The 16,544-nt window shown below is 41.7% G+C and overlaps 1 protein-coding gene across 5 annotated transcripts in view; it reads left to right on the forward strand.

The window, feature by feature from the left end:
- PRKCZ (protein kinase C zeta) overlaps positions 1-16,544 on the forward strand; it is a 111,294-nt gene that overhangs the window by 89,771 nt on the left and 4,979 nt on the right. For all 5 annotated transcript variants that reach the window (XM_060258695.1, XM_060258694.1, XM_060258697.1 and 2 more), the window contains 8 exons: positions 1,368-1,556; positions 2,633-2,730; positions 8,571-8,657; positions 9,206-9,341; positions 11,346-11,433; positions 12,381-12,500; positions 13,605-13,684; positions 14,883-14,972. In XM_060258695.1, the coding sequence (XP_060114678.1) occupies positions 1,368-1,556; positions 2,633-2,730; positions 8,571-8,657; positions 9,206-9,341; positions 11,346-11,433; positions 12,381-12,500; positions 13,605-13,684; positions 14,883-14,972 (888 nt within the window). The remainder of the gene's footprint in view (positions 1-1,367; positions 1,557-2,632; positions 2,731-8,570; positions 8,658-9,205; positions 9,342-11,345; positions 11,434-12,380; positions 12,501-13,604; positions 13,685-14,882; positions 14,973-16,544) is intronic.

Consider the following 16,544-nt stretch of genomic DNA (forward strand, 5'->3'; position numbering starts at 1 on the left):
TCAATTGATTTGACATTAACTCCTGTTTAAGTATCCAGGAGAAAATGAGTGGTGGTGATGATAGATAAATTCATGTACCTGAGCATATGTCACCACTACCCAATTCCTTTAACTGTCCCTGCCTTTGCTGGCTACTCCGTTTAAATGCTACATGCTGGGTAGCCTTGCTCTCCGGAATCTTTAAGCTCTATTCAGTCTCCTCATAATAGCAGCCAATCCTAGCTCAGGAGTCCTTATATAAATGGTCACTGTGATTCAGAGCCTTGATCTGCCCTAAAACTACAGTCCCATGAGGTCAAACAAAAATAGTGACTGTTCATGTTAGATGCTGTACATGATTCGACAGGTTAAAGATAACTTGCTGCTTTGGGCAAATAGATCCCATCATCAACAGTGTACCTGCTGTTAGATTTGGTTAGATAGCTGTGTTAGTCTGTAGTAGTAGAACAAAATTTGAGCCCAGGAGCAACTTAAAGACCAAGTTTTCCAAGGTATAAGCTTTTGTGATTCAGAGATCACTTCATTAGATCCATGACGTGCTTGAAGTTTGTTCCAGTTGATGAGTGAAAATTGCCCCCCCCAGTTGTAGGGCAAGTTAATATTGCTACGGTAGTAGCCATAGTCTTCTAGTTGCTTGTTTGTGTCACTTTCAGAGCTTTCTGCCTGGACAATCCTCACCATTTGCACCTCATGTTTATTCGCTTCTTTGATTTTAAAAAACTTATACCTTGCCTTACCTGTTGGGACTCAAGACAGCTAACAAAGCAGCTAGAACTGAAAGGGCACAGGTACATTATAACCACACAACAAGATAAAAACAATGCGTAGTTAAAAATGAAGCTGAATCTGCCCCAAATAGTTTACAGTTGTAAGCCGTTGCATTGGAACTCAAGGTAACCCCCCCCCCCTCCCAGGACCACAGAGTAGTCAAGGCAAGAAATTATCAGAGGCATTTGTGCAGCAACCTCAGTATTCCTGGGTGGTCTCCCAGCCAAACACTAACCATGGCTGACCTTGCTTAGGTCCTGAGCTCTAACAAGCTTAGGCTAGTCATAGCTATTCAGGCTGCTTTAAAACAGTTTACTGTCCAACAAATGCCCTCTGGAATAAAACACGCTTTCACAGCTTCCTGAAGGTAGCAAGTGAAGGGTGCCTCCACACCCAAGAGACCCAAGACTCTTTCCTTGTGCAAGGTACTACTGCAAAGAAAGTGACTGGTAGGAGCATAAGTTGAAAGGGAAAGAACAGCTTTCAGAAACCTTGTGCTTCCGGGTGGGTGAGTTACCTTCTGCTGTGGTGGCTGCATTAATTCCTTTACTTTTTGTTTAAAAGGCTGTCATGTTTTACCCGCTTGTCTGCCCCTACAGGATCTCAAGCCCGTTATCGATGGTATGGACGGAATTAAGATCTCTCAGGGGCTTGGCCTGCAGGACTTCGATCTAATCAGAGTGATTGGACGTGGAAGCTACGCCAAAGTTCTTTTAGTACGGTTAAAAAAGAATGATCAGATATATGCCATGAAAGTAGTGAAGAAAGAATTAGTCCATGATGATGAGGTAAGAGCCTGGTTCAGCATCTTAAATCAATTCATGTATTCATGTTGAGGAAGTAAACCGTAGTAAAATTAACTTGACCATTTTGTTTAAGCCTGGCATGTATGCAACTGTTGCTAGTTTGGTCAGGTTAAGGTAGCCAGTGATCTCTTTGAGTTTCTTGGAAGAACAGCAGATGTATCAGATACTGGACAAGTGTCAGCCTTTTTGACCACATGGAAATGTGAGGAAGAGCTGATTCTTGGCTTTATGGAGATCAGTGGTTTTATTTTGTTTTTTAAACTAATAGTTAATCCTCGAAGGTAGCTACAGCCAAATACCAAAAGGCTGAGCACTTCAGGTACTCTCAAGGCTATTTCAGTTGTGATTGTTAATTTTTTTATGTTGGTTTTATGACTTTTCCCTCAAACTTTGTGAGCCGCTTGGAGCAGGTCTCTGCTCCATTTTCTGAATAAAGTTTAGGAAGTGGACGATGAGACTGTTGTAATGAATCAGCAATATTTCTCCCAACACAGTTTTCCTTCCAGAAAAAGGAAATTGATACAGTGCGTATAATGGAATGTAAAAAAAAATGGGACTGCACAGTATGTAGATACATAGAGATTAAAGTTCAACACTGATAAATTATCCTTAATTGGGGCTTGATCGGGGTTCTGAAAGGGTGTGGTAATAGTTTGTTTCGACCAGAGTTAACAATTACATATAGCAACTTAGGCAGTTGTGTGGGGCTGCAGCTTGACCACCTTAACTTAACCTTGGCAGCATTATGGCTGCATTAGAATTCTGACTGTCTGAGAACACTGGACATTGTTTCTCAGTACAGGTTAGTATAGACAAGCAAGATGTGGGTCGACCTTTCCCAAAATATATTTTCGGTTTCTCTGTCACCTGTGCCCCACTTCTTGTTTCCAGAGTTGAGGGAACTTTTAACATCTGTACGTAAATTCAGAAAGAATGCTGAACTGCAAATGCTTTAACAGTGATGGACGTGTGAGCAAGAGAAAATATTGCAACTGTTGGCATTGCCCACAAACAGTTCGTACAGGAGCCATTGTGACTCTTCCATTACTTTGTTTTAGGATATTGATTGGGTGCAGACAGAAAAACATGTGTTTGAACAGGCATCCAGTAACCCATTCCTAGTTGGTTTACATTCCTGCTTTCAAACGACAAGTCGGTAAGTGGGCAAAATACCCTTATCTTTTGCAAACAAATGCATTCACCAAAGCATGGAAGGATGTGAATATCTCTTGGGCAGTCTCACAGAGCATTTCTCTTTCTGCTGTCACTAGCTCTGTTTTACAGAAGATCCATTTCTACCTTCCCAGTGGTTTCACTTTGCAGAGCTTTATGGCTGGGGTTCACCGGTTAACGGTGCTGCAATTGGAACCAACTAGGTGTGAGAAGATGGGTTTGTTGTGCTGCTATTATGTGTCGCTGCTGGAGTTTCATGGATAGAGTGGGCTGCAGTGAGAATTATGTGTTGTGGTGATCTTTAACTCAAGGCAGTGTGGTTGCTCTTGGCTCAGTCCTCTTACTTGGGCCCTATAGCCAGGTAACCGAGGGCCTGCATCCTGTGCTCCCCTGTGGGAAGGTTCCAAACAGGAGTTTGTAGTACTTGTTGAGGGTATCAGGATTGACGAACTTGTCCAGTTCTCTACTAAATCTTGGAAATAATAAAGGGCTTTTATATATAGGTACTTGTTCAGTGATTTGAGGTTTGGTTAACCATGTTGATTCTGTTGCACAGTTGCTACTGGCTAAAAAGACATAGTTGAAGGAATATGGGCGAGATTTCCATCTGTGGAAATGTCGTTCAAATTTCAGGGCTGTCACAGAAGTTGTCCAGGGGTCTTAATGGCAGAAAGTCTTGAATGTAAGGATTCTGAACTTCAAGGCTGACATTGGCAGGACCATCAGACAGGTGCTCCTTCTCTGGTGAAATGAAGTAACTGAGGTCATTTCCTGATATAGATTAATTTCTGATTGATGTCCCCCTACACGACTGCTCTCTGTTTTTTCCCTGCACAGTGAGAATCTTGACTAAGTACCAACACCTTAACCATTACAGTGTCCACAAAACCTGGCAAATTTTGGATATTGTAAAAGCTAGTTGAAGCATAATGACTTAGTTGGGAAAACAAAGATGTCAAAACCAATCATACATACAACACGTTTGCTGACAGGATATGATATGGTACGCTGACACAATCTTACCTAAATGCCAACTGTTTAACCATCATTACAGTGTCCACAAAACTTGGCAAATTTTGGATATTGTAAAAGCTAGTTGTAGCAATAATGACTTGGTTGGAAAAACTAAGATGTTGAAACCAAGCATACATACTTAACACATCTGCTGACAGGATATGAATTTGGACAATTAAAAGGCTCTTCTTAGTTATTCCTTTTCTAGAAAGCGTATTGGCATTGGTGTAGGCATGGGGCTATTTATTTATTCATGGTTTCTTTTATCCTTTCATCGCCCTGGCATCTTTATGCATGGCATAGATTGATAAAACAGTTTTGCCTCTTTGGGGAGCACATTTAATAAATACTGAGCTACTTTCAAGCACTAATGGATTTTTTTCTTATCTGCATCAGCTAAAATACTTTATTTTAAGATTTTTAGCACTTACAACACTCAAGCAAAACTTTTTGTTAGGTAAAATTTCTTCCAATTCTCTTAAAGTGTTTTTCCCTAGATAAAGTGATGTTCACTTAACTAGTCAGCTTTATATCTACTGACATGCTTTTTTGATAATACAGAATGTTGTATTTATAACCATGGAAGAGCTCTTTCCATCACCTTTCTGTCTGTAACCTCCTCAGGTAGCTTCTGTGCAACTTTCAAAGCATTTGCAATCCCATGACTCTATGTATTCCTGGGGGCCAACCAGAATCTGAAGACAACAAAAGTCTTGTAGCATTTTTTCTCATCCCTCTTATACCTACAAAAGAGAGATGAGTCCTGAAGGCCGTAACAATGCAATCCTAAAGACACCTTCCTGGGATTAAGGTCCATTGACTAGAGCTGTTTACGATGGCATAATCAAAGGATTTGATTATGTGTCTAGATAATTTTTAAAATGGAGTTCATCCGTGCTGTGGTCATAGGTGTTCTGTTCTTTCTTGAAACATGATATCCTGTTTTGATGTGTAAGTTGTGCATAGTAACGATGCTCGGTGTAGTAGAAGGAGCAGAAGTTTTTAAGTTTCACGTGACATTTCTTCAATGTAAATTGTGTTTAAATACCATAAAACAAGGAGTAGCCTTAGCTGTTCAAATTCAAATTTCCCTTTCCCTTAATGTTTTTTTGCTAACCTAAGTATTTTAGACACTCTTAAGAAGTCTAAAGAAGTAGCTATTCAGATTCATAAAAACCCTGTGCATTACCTTCTAAACTGGCCATTTCACCAGTGTTTCAGTCTTGCCCTGATCATTGGGGTTATGCATCTAGGAAACCTTTTTTCCTGTGAGCTCAGGGTCTCCCCTTCCCCCACATCTGAATTCTGTAGAGTTGGTCTCATAGTGTCTCATACTTCTCACTTGGTTGGGTGAAGCAAATGTTTGGGTAGCCACTTTCCTTTTAAGGTGAGACTTTTGGTATATTTTTGTAATTCCATTTGCAAGTTTGGCCAGAAGACACCCTTTCAGTTCCTCAAAACTGCTTCTTGTCAGCTTGCTGCAAAAAAAGAAGTGAAGTCTAGACTTGAGTTGCAAAGTTTTTATCAACCCTATGCCCAGGTAATGGGAGTGTCTTTGGTAGCCACCAGCCATTAAAGGCTGGTGAAGCGATTGCTTTCAGCTGTCACTCTCTGAAGCTAACAGAAAGGGAACCATTTGGTGTAGCTTTTGTGTAACTATGGAGCATGCTCACAGTATTTAAAACTGTTGCCATGGATGTGGAAGTGCAGACTTAATATGGCATCACCTTGAGATTATGTGGAAGATGTGTGGGCGCAGAAGTCTTGGCACAGGGTGTATTTTCATATATGAAGGAAGGCTGTATCTTTTTATGTCACCGGAGGCATCTTAGGAGGAAGTGCTTCTATAAATAGCAGGGTTTGTGTATTGGTGCTGTTTTTAGTTTATGTTGGTCAGAACCGATGTGAATGGATGGGTTGTTACCACCCCTCCCCCCCAAAGATAATTGGCTATGGAAACAAGCTGTAGTTGTGCAGCAGGGCCCAAATGGAGCTCACAGGATTTGCTGAGAAGGCAGACTGTTCTGGGATCTGTACTACAGAAGTCCAGGTGCAGGTTTATGCCCCTGCTGTGTGCATATATATGACGCTGCATTACACCAAGCCTGACTATATCATATACACTTACAGGGCAGCAGTTCTCCAGGGCTTGGTACTGACAGAGGTCTTCACCAATATCTGTGATTCTGCTGTTGACGCCAGGGATTAAACCTGGGACCTTTGGCATGCAAAGCACGTGTTCTGGCACTAAGTCATACTTTCCCCTAGATACTTGCATGGCTCCACAGCAGAGGTCCCCAAACATTTTGAGCCTGCTGGTGCATTTGGGATTTTGAGAGGGGGGTGGTAAGCACCACCCCCAAAAAATGGCTTCTGAAAGAGGTGGAGCCCAAACCTCAAATAGTTTCCGCAGGAGGCAGGGCCAAATGGAATACCTCACCCTTCACACCTCATGGGGAAAAGGAAAGCCCGAAGGGGGAATGGAACCGCATCGACTAAGAAAAGCCTGGGTGCTTACCAGTTCACCTGATCTTCCGTGGAAAACTCCTTTCATTTGAATGAAGTCATCCAGTAACATGCCCTGCCTTACAATAGCCCCACCCATTTTCTGAAAAGCTTGGGGGACATGGTGGGCACTATGATGGTGAAGCTTGCTCTACAGTATGCCAGCCTGGATAACAGCATTCCTGGTTTTGCTTGCTTTGTGGTTAGGTTCCTGCTTTAAAGTGTTTCAGAACCAGTAAAACAACAAGCGTTTGTTTTCATGGCCGGCTAAACACAAGAGCATGACAATACATCCCTTCAAAGGAATGCCTTAGTGCATTTTAAAATCCAAAAATGGGTGTGGTGGGGGTGGGAGTCTTTCTGCTAAGCTTACCTGAGCATAGCCTGTATCAATTAGACAAAATTCACTGTTTTATTACCTACTATTCGGGAGAGAAGAACAGGTACCCTTCAATTATGCAGAGGGGAAATGCAGCACCTGACACCTCTGCAGCTGTCAGTTGATGCAGGCGGAAGTGAATCATCAGCTGCTTCGAGTGTCTGAATGACTGTGGCAGTGGTGCATATATCCCAATTTCCCAGAGATTAAATCTTCTTGTAAAGTGTAATATCCTTTTCATAAAGCTGGTCATGCTGCTGTTAGTTCCACTACCTCACTTAACCTTTGCTGATTTTGAGAATTCGTCATTTCAAAATGAGTTTCCGAATGCTGCTGGAACTGCTGTCTGTTTGGGTGTATGGGCAATCCTGTTCTCTTCAGACTCCTCTGTGCAACACGTCCTACAGGTCGAGTACAAAGGACTGTGACCAGAGGGAAGATGGCCACTAATGCAGTTCCTGAATTGCTTGTCCAGGAGTTCACAGGGGTACCGTAATAGTTTTGGCAGTCTTACACAGGTGGTAGAATATCTTTGGATTTACTTTTATGTTTCTCACACAGTGCTGTAGAATGAGGTATAAAGCAGTCCTTCTATTAGTACAGTGCCGTCTGTGTGCACAACAGCATTTTTGCACCTTGTACTTAGAGATGCATACTGAGACTAGCAGTGTTAGTCTTCCGTTGAGAATGATGATTTGGTGTTTTTAATGGGAAAATTCCTTCAATTTTAAGCCCCAAAAGTCAATAAAAATTCCTGTTCTAATGGAGTAAAATAACGACCTCCATAAGACCTGGTGAAATTAAATTTGTCCTCCCATTTATATGCCATAATTTGAAAATTTCCAAGGAAGTTCCCAGCATTTGAACCTTATAAAACAAAATGCCTTGTAAAAATCTTAAAGGTGCCACTGGACTCGAACTTGGCTTATAAAAATCAAATTTGGTTAATAATGTTAGATTAAAAACCCAACAACTGCCCTAGAACTTATTAAAATTCATATTGACTCTTAGATGTGATGTGAAGTTCATTCAGATTTTCACGTAATGTCACAGTTTTTGTTAACTGGAGACATCTCTGTGAGAGCCAGAAATGTACGTTGGATAGGGAGCCGGTGATTTTTCTTTTCATTACTTCTAAGCAAATACAAATGAAGGCAAGAAGGCTTGATGGAAGGGTGAAAATACGGCTGAGAGGCAATGTTCCCTCTTAAGCTGTGGAGTCTGGTGAGCAAAAATTCTACTTCATGAGCTACTGGCATTAAAGTTGTGAGCTACTTCATAAATTAGTTTGCGCTGCTTTTTCCTGAGCTAGGACAAAAATGTGTGAGCCAAAGGTTAAAAAACTGTGAGCTAGCTCACACTGACTCAGCTTAGTGGGAACACTGCTGAGAGGCATTTATAAATGATGGGGTAGATGTTGCTAGCTTTTGTACAGATGAAAGAGGGAGGAGAGCTGCCTTTTGACCGTTTGAAAATGAATGCTGGAATCATGGGACCAACCTGGGAGAGCATAGTGTGCAGACTGCATTGAGGAAACCACTGGGTGAGATCAAGCGAAAGTGCTAGTAGGATCCACAACCCCCATTTATGATGTAAAATAATACATGCACATGCATAGTACTTGCGATTGTTATCTTTGAAAATACAAAATAGCAGCAGCAATTCTGCCTGCTCTCTCAGTGGTTCAGATTTAATGTGGCTTGGTATCAGTTTTAAAATGAGCTGTTGCTTTATGGCAAAAAAAAAAAAAATAGCATCAAGACACCAAACTGGTACCATACTCTTGGCATGCCTTCTACAAGAGTAAATGCAGAAGTAGGTGGCAGTAGGTTTTAGAACATTATGTGAGTGCAATAAATGTGAATTGGCTTGGGTGGGCAACTTCCTCAAGCCAAATAATCAGAACTTGCATGTTATACTTTCAGGTTATTTCTTGTTATAGAATATGTGAATGGGGGCGACCTTATGTTTCATATGCAACGGCAAAGAAAACTCCCAGAAGAACATGCAAGGTATTTTTTAAAAAATTGCTGATGAAAGAATATTTTCTTTTGCCACTGTCTGCAAATTGCTTGGGCCAGTTCAAGTCTGCTGAAATTGTAGATGCGGATATTCCAGTTTGAGCACCTTACAGGTTGCAGTAAGAGTTGCCCATAGTAATAAATTCTGTTCGACTGCAGTCCCTCAGCAATGCTTTTTCTTTTCCACTGAGCTTCTTTGGGGTTTCCAGTGCCTTTTATTGACACCTTATTATCTTAAAAATGACTGTTGTAAGCATACCAAGGTCCATTTTTGTTGTACACGGTAATTCCACAAAGTAATTGCCCCAGAAGCATGACAGCATGTGTTCTGAGTCTGATAAAAGCACCAAGTAAAACTGAGGTTCCCATAAAAGTAGTGAGCTATGTTGTGTTTATGGCATTGTGAATGAAACAGGATTAGTATAGTTCTTTGTAGAGTGTCCAGATTGCCTTTGGGGTTTGTTTCCTTAAAACAAAAGGAACCAGCTGTCATTAGATTACACTGCTCTCAGAGTGTGAAATCTCCCTTCTCATTTAAGGTTTTATGCTGCTGAGATCTGTATTGCTCTGAACTTCCTACACGAAAGAGGTATCATCTACAGAGATTTAAAATTAGACAATGTTCTCCTGGATGCAGAGGGTCATATCAAGTTAACAGACTATGGCATGTGCAAGGTAAACTTACTTGTTGCATTCAGGACATGTTCTCCCTCTTCTGCAGTATTGTACTTTAAGGCTCCAGAATATGATTAAATAGACAACCCAGATTTACTACAGCAGAATCATTTCATTAAACCAAACACTGTAAAGTATGTTCCTGGCATCATAAAGAATTCCCCTGCTCTCTGTTTTGGTCTTCCTTGTAACCTCAGTGCAGGCCAGGCGGATGACACCAAGGTGCTTTTCCTGGTGGTCTTGTGCAGGCATGCGTCAAGTCTCTCTGAAATACAGAGGAGTTCTCAGTTCAAGTAGATTTAGAGCAGGGGTGTCAAACTCATTTGTTACGAAGGCTGAATCTGACATAAATGAGACCTTGTCAGGCCAGGCCATGTCAGGCTGGGCCATGTGTGTACCTATTTAAGATTAGGTAGCAGAGATTTAAACCTTATAAAGGACACAGACGAACACAATTAAAGGTGTTTTTTTTTTTAAAAAAACATGCTAAAAACATTAGCACTCATTGGTCTTAAAGGTGCTCTCTTTGTATTTCTCCCGTGGGATCCAGGGAACTGGGCAAAGGAAGCTCTGGCTCCTTCCTTCCCCAGAAGACCAGGAGGGGGAGGAGCCTCAGCCAATAGAAGAAAGAGTAGCCTCAGCCAATAGAAGAAAGGCTTGGCTCAGTAACTCTGCTGTTCGATTGAGAGAGCCTGGCAAAGCAAGCTATTCTTCCCCTCTTCCTTCCCAAGGGAGGAGTTTCAGCCAATGAAGAAAATAGAGACTTTGCTCTGTAGCTCCTGTGCACTTGAGCAAGCCTTGCAAAGCAAGCTGTTATGCAGAAGGAAGCAAGAGAGATAGAGAAGGAAGAGGATTACAGCGAGTTGCTCAGGGGCTCGATTGGAGCCCTCTGGGGGCCTGATTTGGCATGTTTGCCACCCCTGATTTAGAGTCCCTATGGTAGCTTCAGAAGAAACCAGGCAGCATGCATGCTTTCCCTACTTCTTGTCAGGAGGGGAATGCAGGAGCCACAAGCCAAGAGGAAGGGGGAGCTGAGTGCTCCCAAGATGCCAGTGTGGTACAGCAGTTAGTGTGTCAGACTAGGGTCTGGGAGACATGAGTTTAAATCCCTTTCCTTTGATTAATCAGCATAGAGTGAAGGTCACTGGAGGAGTCAGGGGGGAGGTGAATTTCCTGCCTCATGCAGGGGGTTGGACTAGATGAGCATTGAAACCGATTCAAATAGAATGAAACAGAACAAACAGCAGGATAAAATCTTACAAAACTCATTAACTGTTTTCTCATAAGAGGTCAAATTAGAACCCATCTTAGTTGGGTTTTGAGCAGATCACTGTTTCCAAAAAAATTGTCAATAGATCGAGTTATTTCTGGATCAGAATCTGCTGACAAAAGAGAGCCCCCAGGATTCGTCAGGAAGCTGATACCTAGCCAGGTTTAAATCCCCACTCTGCCATGAATTTTTTTCTGGATTACCTTTGCTATAGATTGAAGTAGGTTAGGCTGAGTCAGATTTTTCTCTCAGTTGAAGCTACCTCATGAGTAAAGTAAATGAGTAAAGTTGGACCACGGATTCTTCATAAGGAGTTGAGAATGGTGGTGTGGGATAAAAATGTGTTGGATTTGGAAGGTTCTGTGACCAGCTTGTGCATTAGAAGGTATCAGTATCCCTTGTTATGTATGTGACCATGCACTCAAAGAATAGCAGTTAGCGATCAGGAGCAAGCCCTAGAATTGGTTCTGCCAGCAAGGAAGGTAATCACAGCTGAATTTCTTCCTTCTCACACAGCATCAAGTAAATGAAATTGCTGCAGCAATTGTGATTGCATTCCATTGCTACTTTGAGTGCAGAGTTAAAATTATTAGCGGTACCAGCTTCAGCTAATTGCGGTATATTTGAAAACATTTTAACTTCTGAAACTTGCAAGTGTTGATGATACCCCCTTCCCCAAAAAGGAAGGTCATGTGTAATCTTTTGTAACTGAACTATATTGGTTGCTCTCATAGGAGGGATTGGGCCCTGGTGACACTACAAGCACTTTCTGCGGAACACCAAATTACATTGCTCCAGAGATATTACGAGGAGAAGAGTATGGTAAGTTGGTATATAGAGCATGTAATGATTTAATTGCAGGGAGTCATTAAAAATCTAATTTCAAGTTTCTATTGATGTGCTTCTTATTTAGATGCTTGCCGCCATTAAGTAGAGAGAACAGATTAACTGCATGGTTTGTATGTTACGGTCTTCGCTCTTGACAAAAAAAGTTCATTACTTACTTTTAAAAATGTACTTCATGATGAACTGCAAGATTTGACCCACATCAGTACACTGTGTAGTTCCGTCATTATGGCGGACTTCAGAGAAAGTACAGAAGAATAACGTGTCATTTTTGAAGAACTCTCTGCTATCTGGCCATGTATCTAGGCCCGATGATAGACTGAGCTTCCAAAAGTGTGTAGAAGCCCATTTATCTTAGGTTGCCTCTACGCAATCCCACAGCAATTAATTCCATGGAATTAATTGCATGGAGATAAAGCTCTAATGTTTCACCAGTCAGTATAATTGTCCATGATATGGCTCTGTTGTTATCTCATCCCTTTGTATTTATAGCAGAGAATAGAGATAAAAATGACGGTGCAGGCTGAGCTCAATTGTCTGAATGCAGGAAATTTGGAAATCTCAACAAAAGTACATAAACACTTAGAAGGACTACAGTACACTCAGAATTCAGCTTTGTTTTTTGTGTTTGGCTTTATTGCCTCTCCAATAATCCTGAAGAATCCTTAACGTTTTACAAACTATACTGATTTTTCTTCACCCATTTTGAACTGGTGTTTCAAAATAATGTGCATAATAATGCACCGTAACATCCCAACCGTGACTAAATGATTTCATTAGTATTCCAGTCTGTAAAATGCTCTGACAATTTTTGCTCTGCAGTTTGGAACTGTCTCTCGGCAGATACAAACGGAAGCAGCCTTGTGAAATTTGGAAACCTATCATTTCAATGGGTATTTCTCAAATGTCATTGTCTTTCACAGGGTTCAGCGTGGACTGGTGGGCACTTGGTGTCCTAATGTTTGAAATGATGGCAGGAAGATCTCCCTTTGATATCATTACTGACAATCCAGATATGAATACTGAAGATTACCTCTTCCAAGGTAATTTTTATTACTTGAGTTCTTTCATCTGTATAATTCATCGGTCCACTTTGCCTTCTGAATCCTTGTTGAAATCGAAATGTCTTAAATAGTTTTTGGAAGATAAAAACACAGGCTTGGCAAACATCTCTGGAGATGAAATTCTAAGGAAAGAGGACTGCTGCTAAAGAGGCCCTGGTCCCCAGCAGTCATAACGTAGCTAAAGAAGAAATTTCAAGTGGTGTCTCTTCTAAAAATCATGTTGCCTAGAGAGGCTGATAAAAGAGATGTCATTCCTTGCATTAACAAGGGTGGAGGCTTTTTGAATTGTGTCCAGAAATGAACTGGGAACTGATGTTTCAGTGTGGCTGGTACTCCTGCTGTTAAGTGTGTTTTTGGTCCAGTGGAAGTTTCTGAGCAGGCTTCAAGGGTCATCCTGCATAAGCCTCATTAGAGCAGACCAGCCTGAAGGCACTTAAGGATCAAGTTGTCCTCCTCCAAGAAAGGGCTTCACCTGACAATCCCCCTGAAGTTGCCTCTGAGGCACTTGTGGCCACAGATGCTGTGGGTTGGTCCTGGATCATCAAGTACTGCTACTGGTGTTTTAAAATTCTCTAAACATGCCTATAGCTGTATTGGCTTTCCATTTGAGGAACAATGGCATACAGCTAGTCAGGAATACTGTGAGCTTAGCCCCATGGCAGCTGTGAGAGGCTGTTTCCCTTCTTCTCTCCCTTTCCTGACTGTTCTCTGCAGCTTCTTGTCCTTGATTCCAGTTTTCTTGATAAAACAAATCCCCTTGCACTGACTTCTGATTCATCTCTCCATCTGGGGTAGCCCTGCCTCTTCCCTGGTTTTCCTCTGTCTCAGACACAGCCCTTTCCCTCGGTAGCCACTTTTCCTTGGTCTCTTCTTCTGTCCTCCGTTTACTGCCTTCTGTCCTGTGTCTAGCTCTTCCCTTTTCCATCCAATTTAAACAATTGCTACACTCCTGCATTCCCATTTACAGGCAAGATTCTACAGAGTCCTCAGTTAATTGTCTGCCCCAAGCCTGTTGAATAACAATAGTGAAGCTTTTAGCATCCCAGGATAATGTGTCCTTCCTTTAACATTTCATTTTTACAGTTATCCTTGAAAAACCAATCCGGATTCCAAGATTCCTTTCTGTCAAGGCCTCTCATGTCTTGAAAGGATTTTTAAATAAGGTAGGTTCCACAGGTCCTTGTAATAATAATCATTGTCCTCAGTGAAGTTGTATTGCTTTTAAAAGGTACGCTGGCAGAGGCACTTAATGAAGAATACTTTTCTAATGGATGTAGTTGTCATATCCCAATTTCACAGCATTAAAATTCCAAATGTAATTTGAAGTGTTTGAGTTCTTAAAGATTGCCAGTCTGTTGCAAGACCTTACTGAGTAAATGTTTTCATATGCTTAATATCTGTTATATTAGGTGTGCAGTGCTGTCCTAAACAGGCTTAGTAGAAACAACCCCCACTGAGTTCAGTGAGACTTGCTGGCTAATAAGCAAGCCTTAGTCCATTTATTTACAAGCAGAAAAAGTGGAGTTCCTAGACAAATCCTGTTGGAAAGGTTAAGTGATAGGATAAGATGAAAGGTTATTTTTAATCAGAAGAAGAAACACATTTAACTCATATTGCTAGTAGCCGTATACTGTACGTTGATATGGCCCAATATTTTCTAAATGCGAAGGATTGCTTCTCTCTTCTCAGTCCTTGCGCCAACTTGCAGTTTCTTCTCTTGGTACCCTTCTTCCCTCATGGGAGTCCATTCTGCCCCCATCCATTCCAGGCTTTTCCAGTTGCTTGCCTCTGTGCTGTGGAACAGTTCCCGAGGTGGTCTACAAGGTACCAACACAGAGAGCCCTTTGTACACTAAGACTGTCTCTTCTTCCAGTGAGAGAAGGGAGCCACAGCAGTGTTAGAGCCTTTGCTTTGCATGCAGAAGGTCCCAGGTTTGATCCATGACAACTTCCATGAAGAGGATCAAGTAGGAAGTGATGTGGAAGATCTCTGTTAGAGATCCTGGACAGGCGATGCCAGTCAGAGTAGCCAGTACTGACTCTGACAAATGAGTCATCATTTGTCTAATCCAGTATCAAACAGCTTTGTGTGCTCATATGGTTTTCCTTTGGGTGATGATATATCCTAAATTAGACATGAATTGAGTGGTGTGTGTGGATGGGCAGCCAGTGTATCAGTGATGTTTTGTTCTTGGATCTTAAGGTTCTACGATACAATTCTTAACTGTGCTGCTTAGCCTTAGAGTTTGTAAGCTACCCGGAGCTAAAATAGGAAAAGCAGGATATAAATATATGAATTGTGTGTGTGTTTGTAAGTTCCCACCTAGTAATGGCATAATTAATTTGGTGTTTGTCTCTGCAGGATCCCAAAGAAAGGCTTGGGTGCCAACCGCAAACTGGATTCTCTGATATCAAATCGCATACATTCTTTCGCAGTATAGACTGGGATCTGGTAATGTTGATTACTTTCATTTTGGTTTCTTGGTGGTCTTGCAGTTTGTATATAGAAACTTAACCGACATGTTGTCCAAAGACGCTTTTGGAACATAGTTGTCGGCATGAGCAGTGAGATGAATGGAAACATGTTGTGTGGATTGTAGGCTCGTCCTGAAATTGTTAAGTGTGAGACAGCTGCCTCCACCTCAACCACAAAGGATGAGAGAGCAACACTGGTTCCCAGGCTTAATGAGAATCATATTTCAATTGCAGAGAAACTGTTTCCTAACCCCCCTCCCAGGCATTTAATGTGTGTCCTCTGTCAACAAATTGGCACCGCTGTAGGTGGTTTGTTGGACCTCACTTTTGAATCCCTATCCCTCTGTGAAGTTCACCTGGTGATCATAGGCCTGTCTCTGTCCCTCACCCTAGCCTACTCTCACGTGCCCCAATTATGTCATCCTGAGCTCCTTGGAGCAAGAGGATCTAATAGTGATAAATAAGTGTCATACTGTCATTGAGGCATTTGGCTGGCTAATAACAGCAGCAGTGTGGACAGCATGTCCCAAGTTTTCACTGTAGACAGCTTATCTTGATACCAAGTCTCTGCGTTTTGTCAAATCTAGTGTAAAAATGGCGAGAGTGTTGGATGAATTTTACAGCGTAAAATAAAAAAAATGTTAAGGATGCATCAGAAAGAGACCAGACCATTTTGAGAGCCAGTTTGGTGTAGTGGTTAAGTGTGCAGGCTCTTATCTGGAAAAACCAGGTTTGATTCCCCACTCCTCCACTTGCAGCTGCTGGAATGGCCTTGGGTCAGCCATAGCTCTTACAGGAGTTGTCCTTGAAAGGGCAGCTTCTGTGAGAGTTCTCTCAACCCCACCTACCTCACAGGGTGTTTGTTTTAGGGGAAGAAAATAAAGGAGATTGTAAGCCGCTCTGAGACTCTGAGATTCAGAGTGGAGGGCAGGGTATAAATTCAATATCTTCATCTTCTTCTTATATGACTGCTTCCATTCTGGTACTCGTATTTATATATTTTTTCCTTCATCAGTTAAAATTTTCTTTCGTTGTCCATAAAACAGTTAGAAACCCAGAAATCCTGCAATACATTATAGCATAAGAACCTCTTCCAAGAAGAGATAAAGTCTACCTATGTATCCAATTTTCTCCAGCGGAATAGTGACCTCCTGTGGCCAATCAGGCTCATCCAAGCTGGCCTTGAAAGATTGGAACGATGCTTAGGTCTGGTGGCCAGTCTCTGGCAAAGGGTGGGGGTTCAACTCTGTCATCATCGTATGCTTTCTTTGTGACACTTGGCCTGTCCTTTGAGCCCACATACAGTAGCTCTTTGCAGCATACATCTGCAAAAGCATATTTGAGTCAATTGCTTTTGTAGACTTTAAGAAGGGTTTTAATTTTGCAGTTTACTCTGTTTAATTATTGAACTTGCGCCCTTTCAGCTTGAGCTCTCTTTCACATAGGCAGCCATTGAAAACGCTAGAGCCTGAATATCCTTCTCTGTCTCAGTTGCGGCATAAATTTGGTCAGGCAGGGAGGAGGTCGTTTATTACCATACACTCAAATG

This window comes from Heteronotia binoei, chromosome 18 (genome assembly GCF_032191835.1).
Source record: "Heteronotia binoei isolate CCM8104 ecotype False Entrance Well chromosome 18, APGP_CSIRO_Hbin_v1, whole genome shotgun sequence".
Lineage (NCBI taxonomy): Eukaryota > Metazoa > Chordata > Lepidosauria > Squamata > Gekkonidae > Heteronotia > Heteronotia binoei.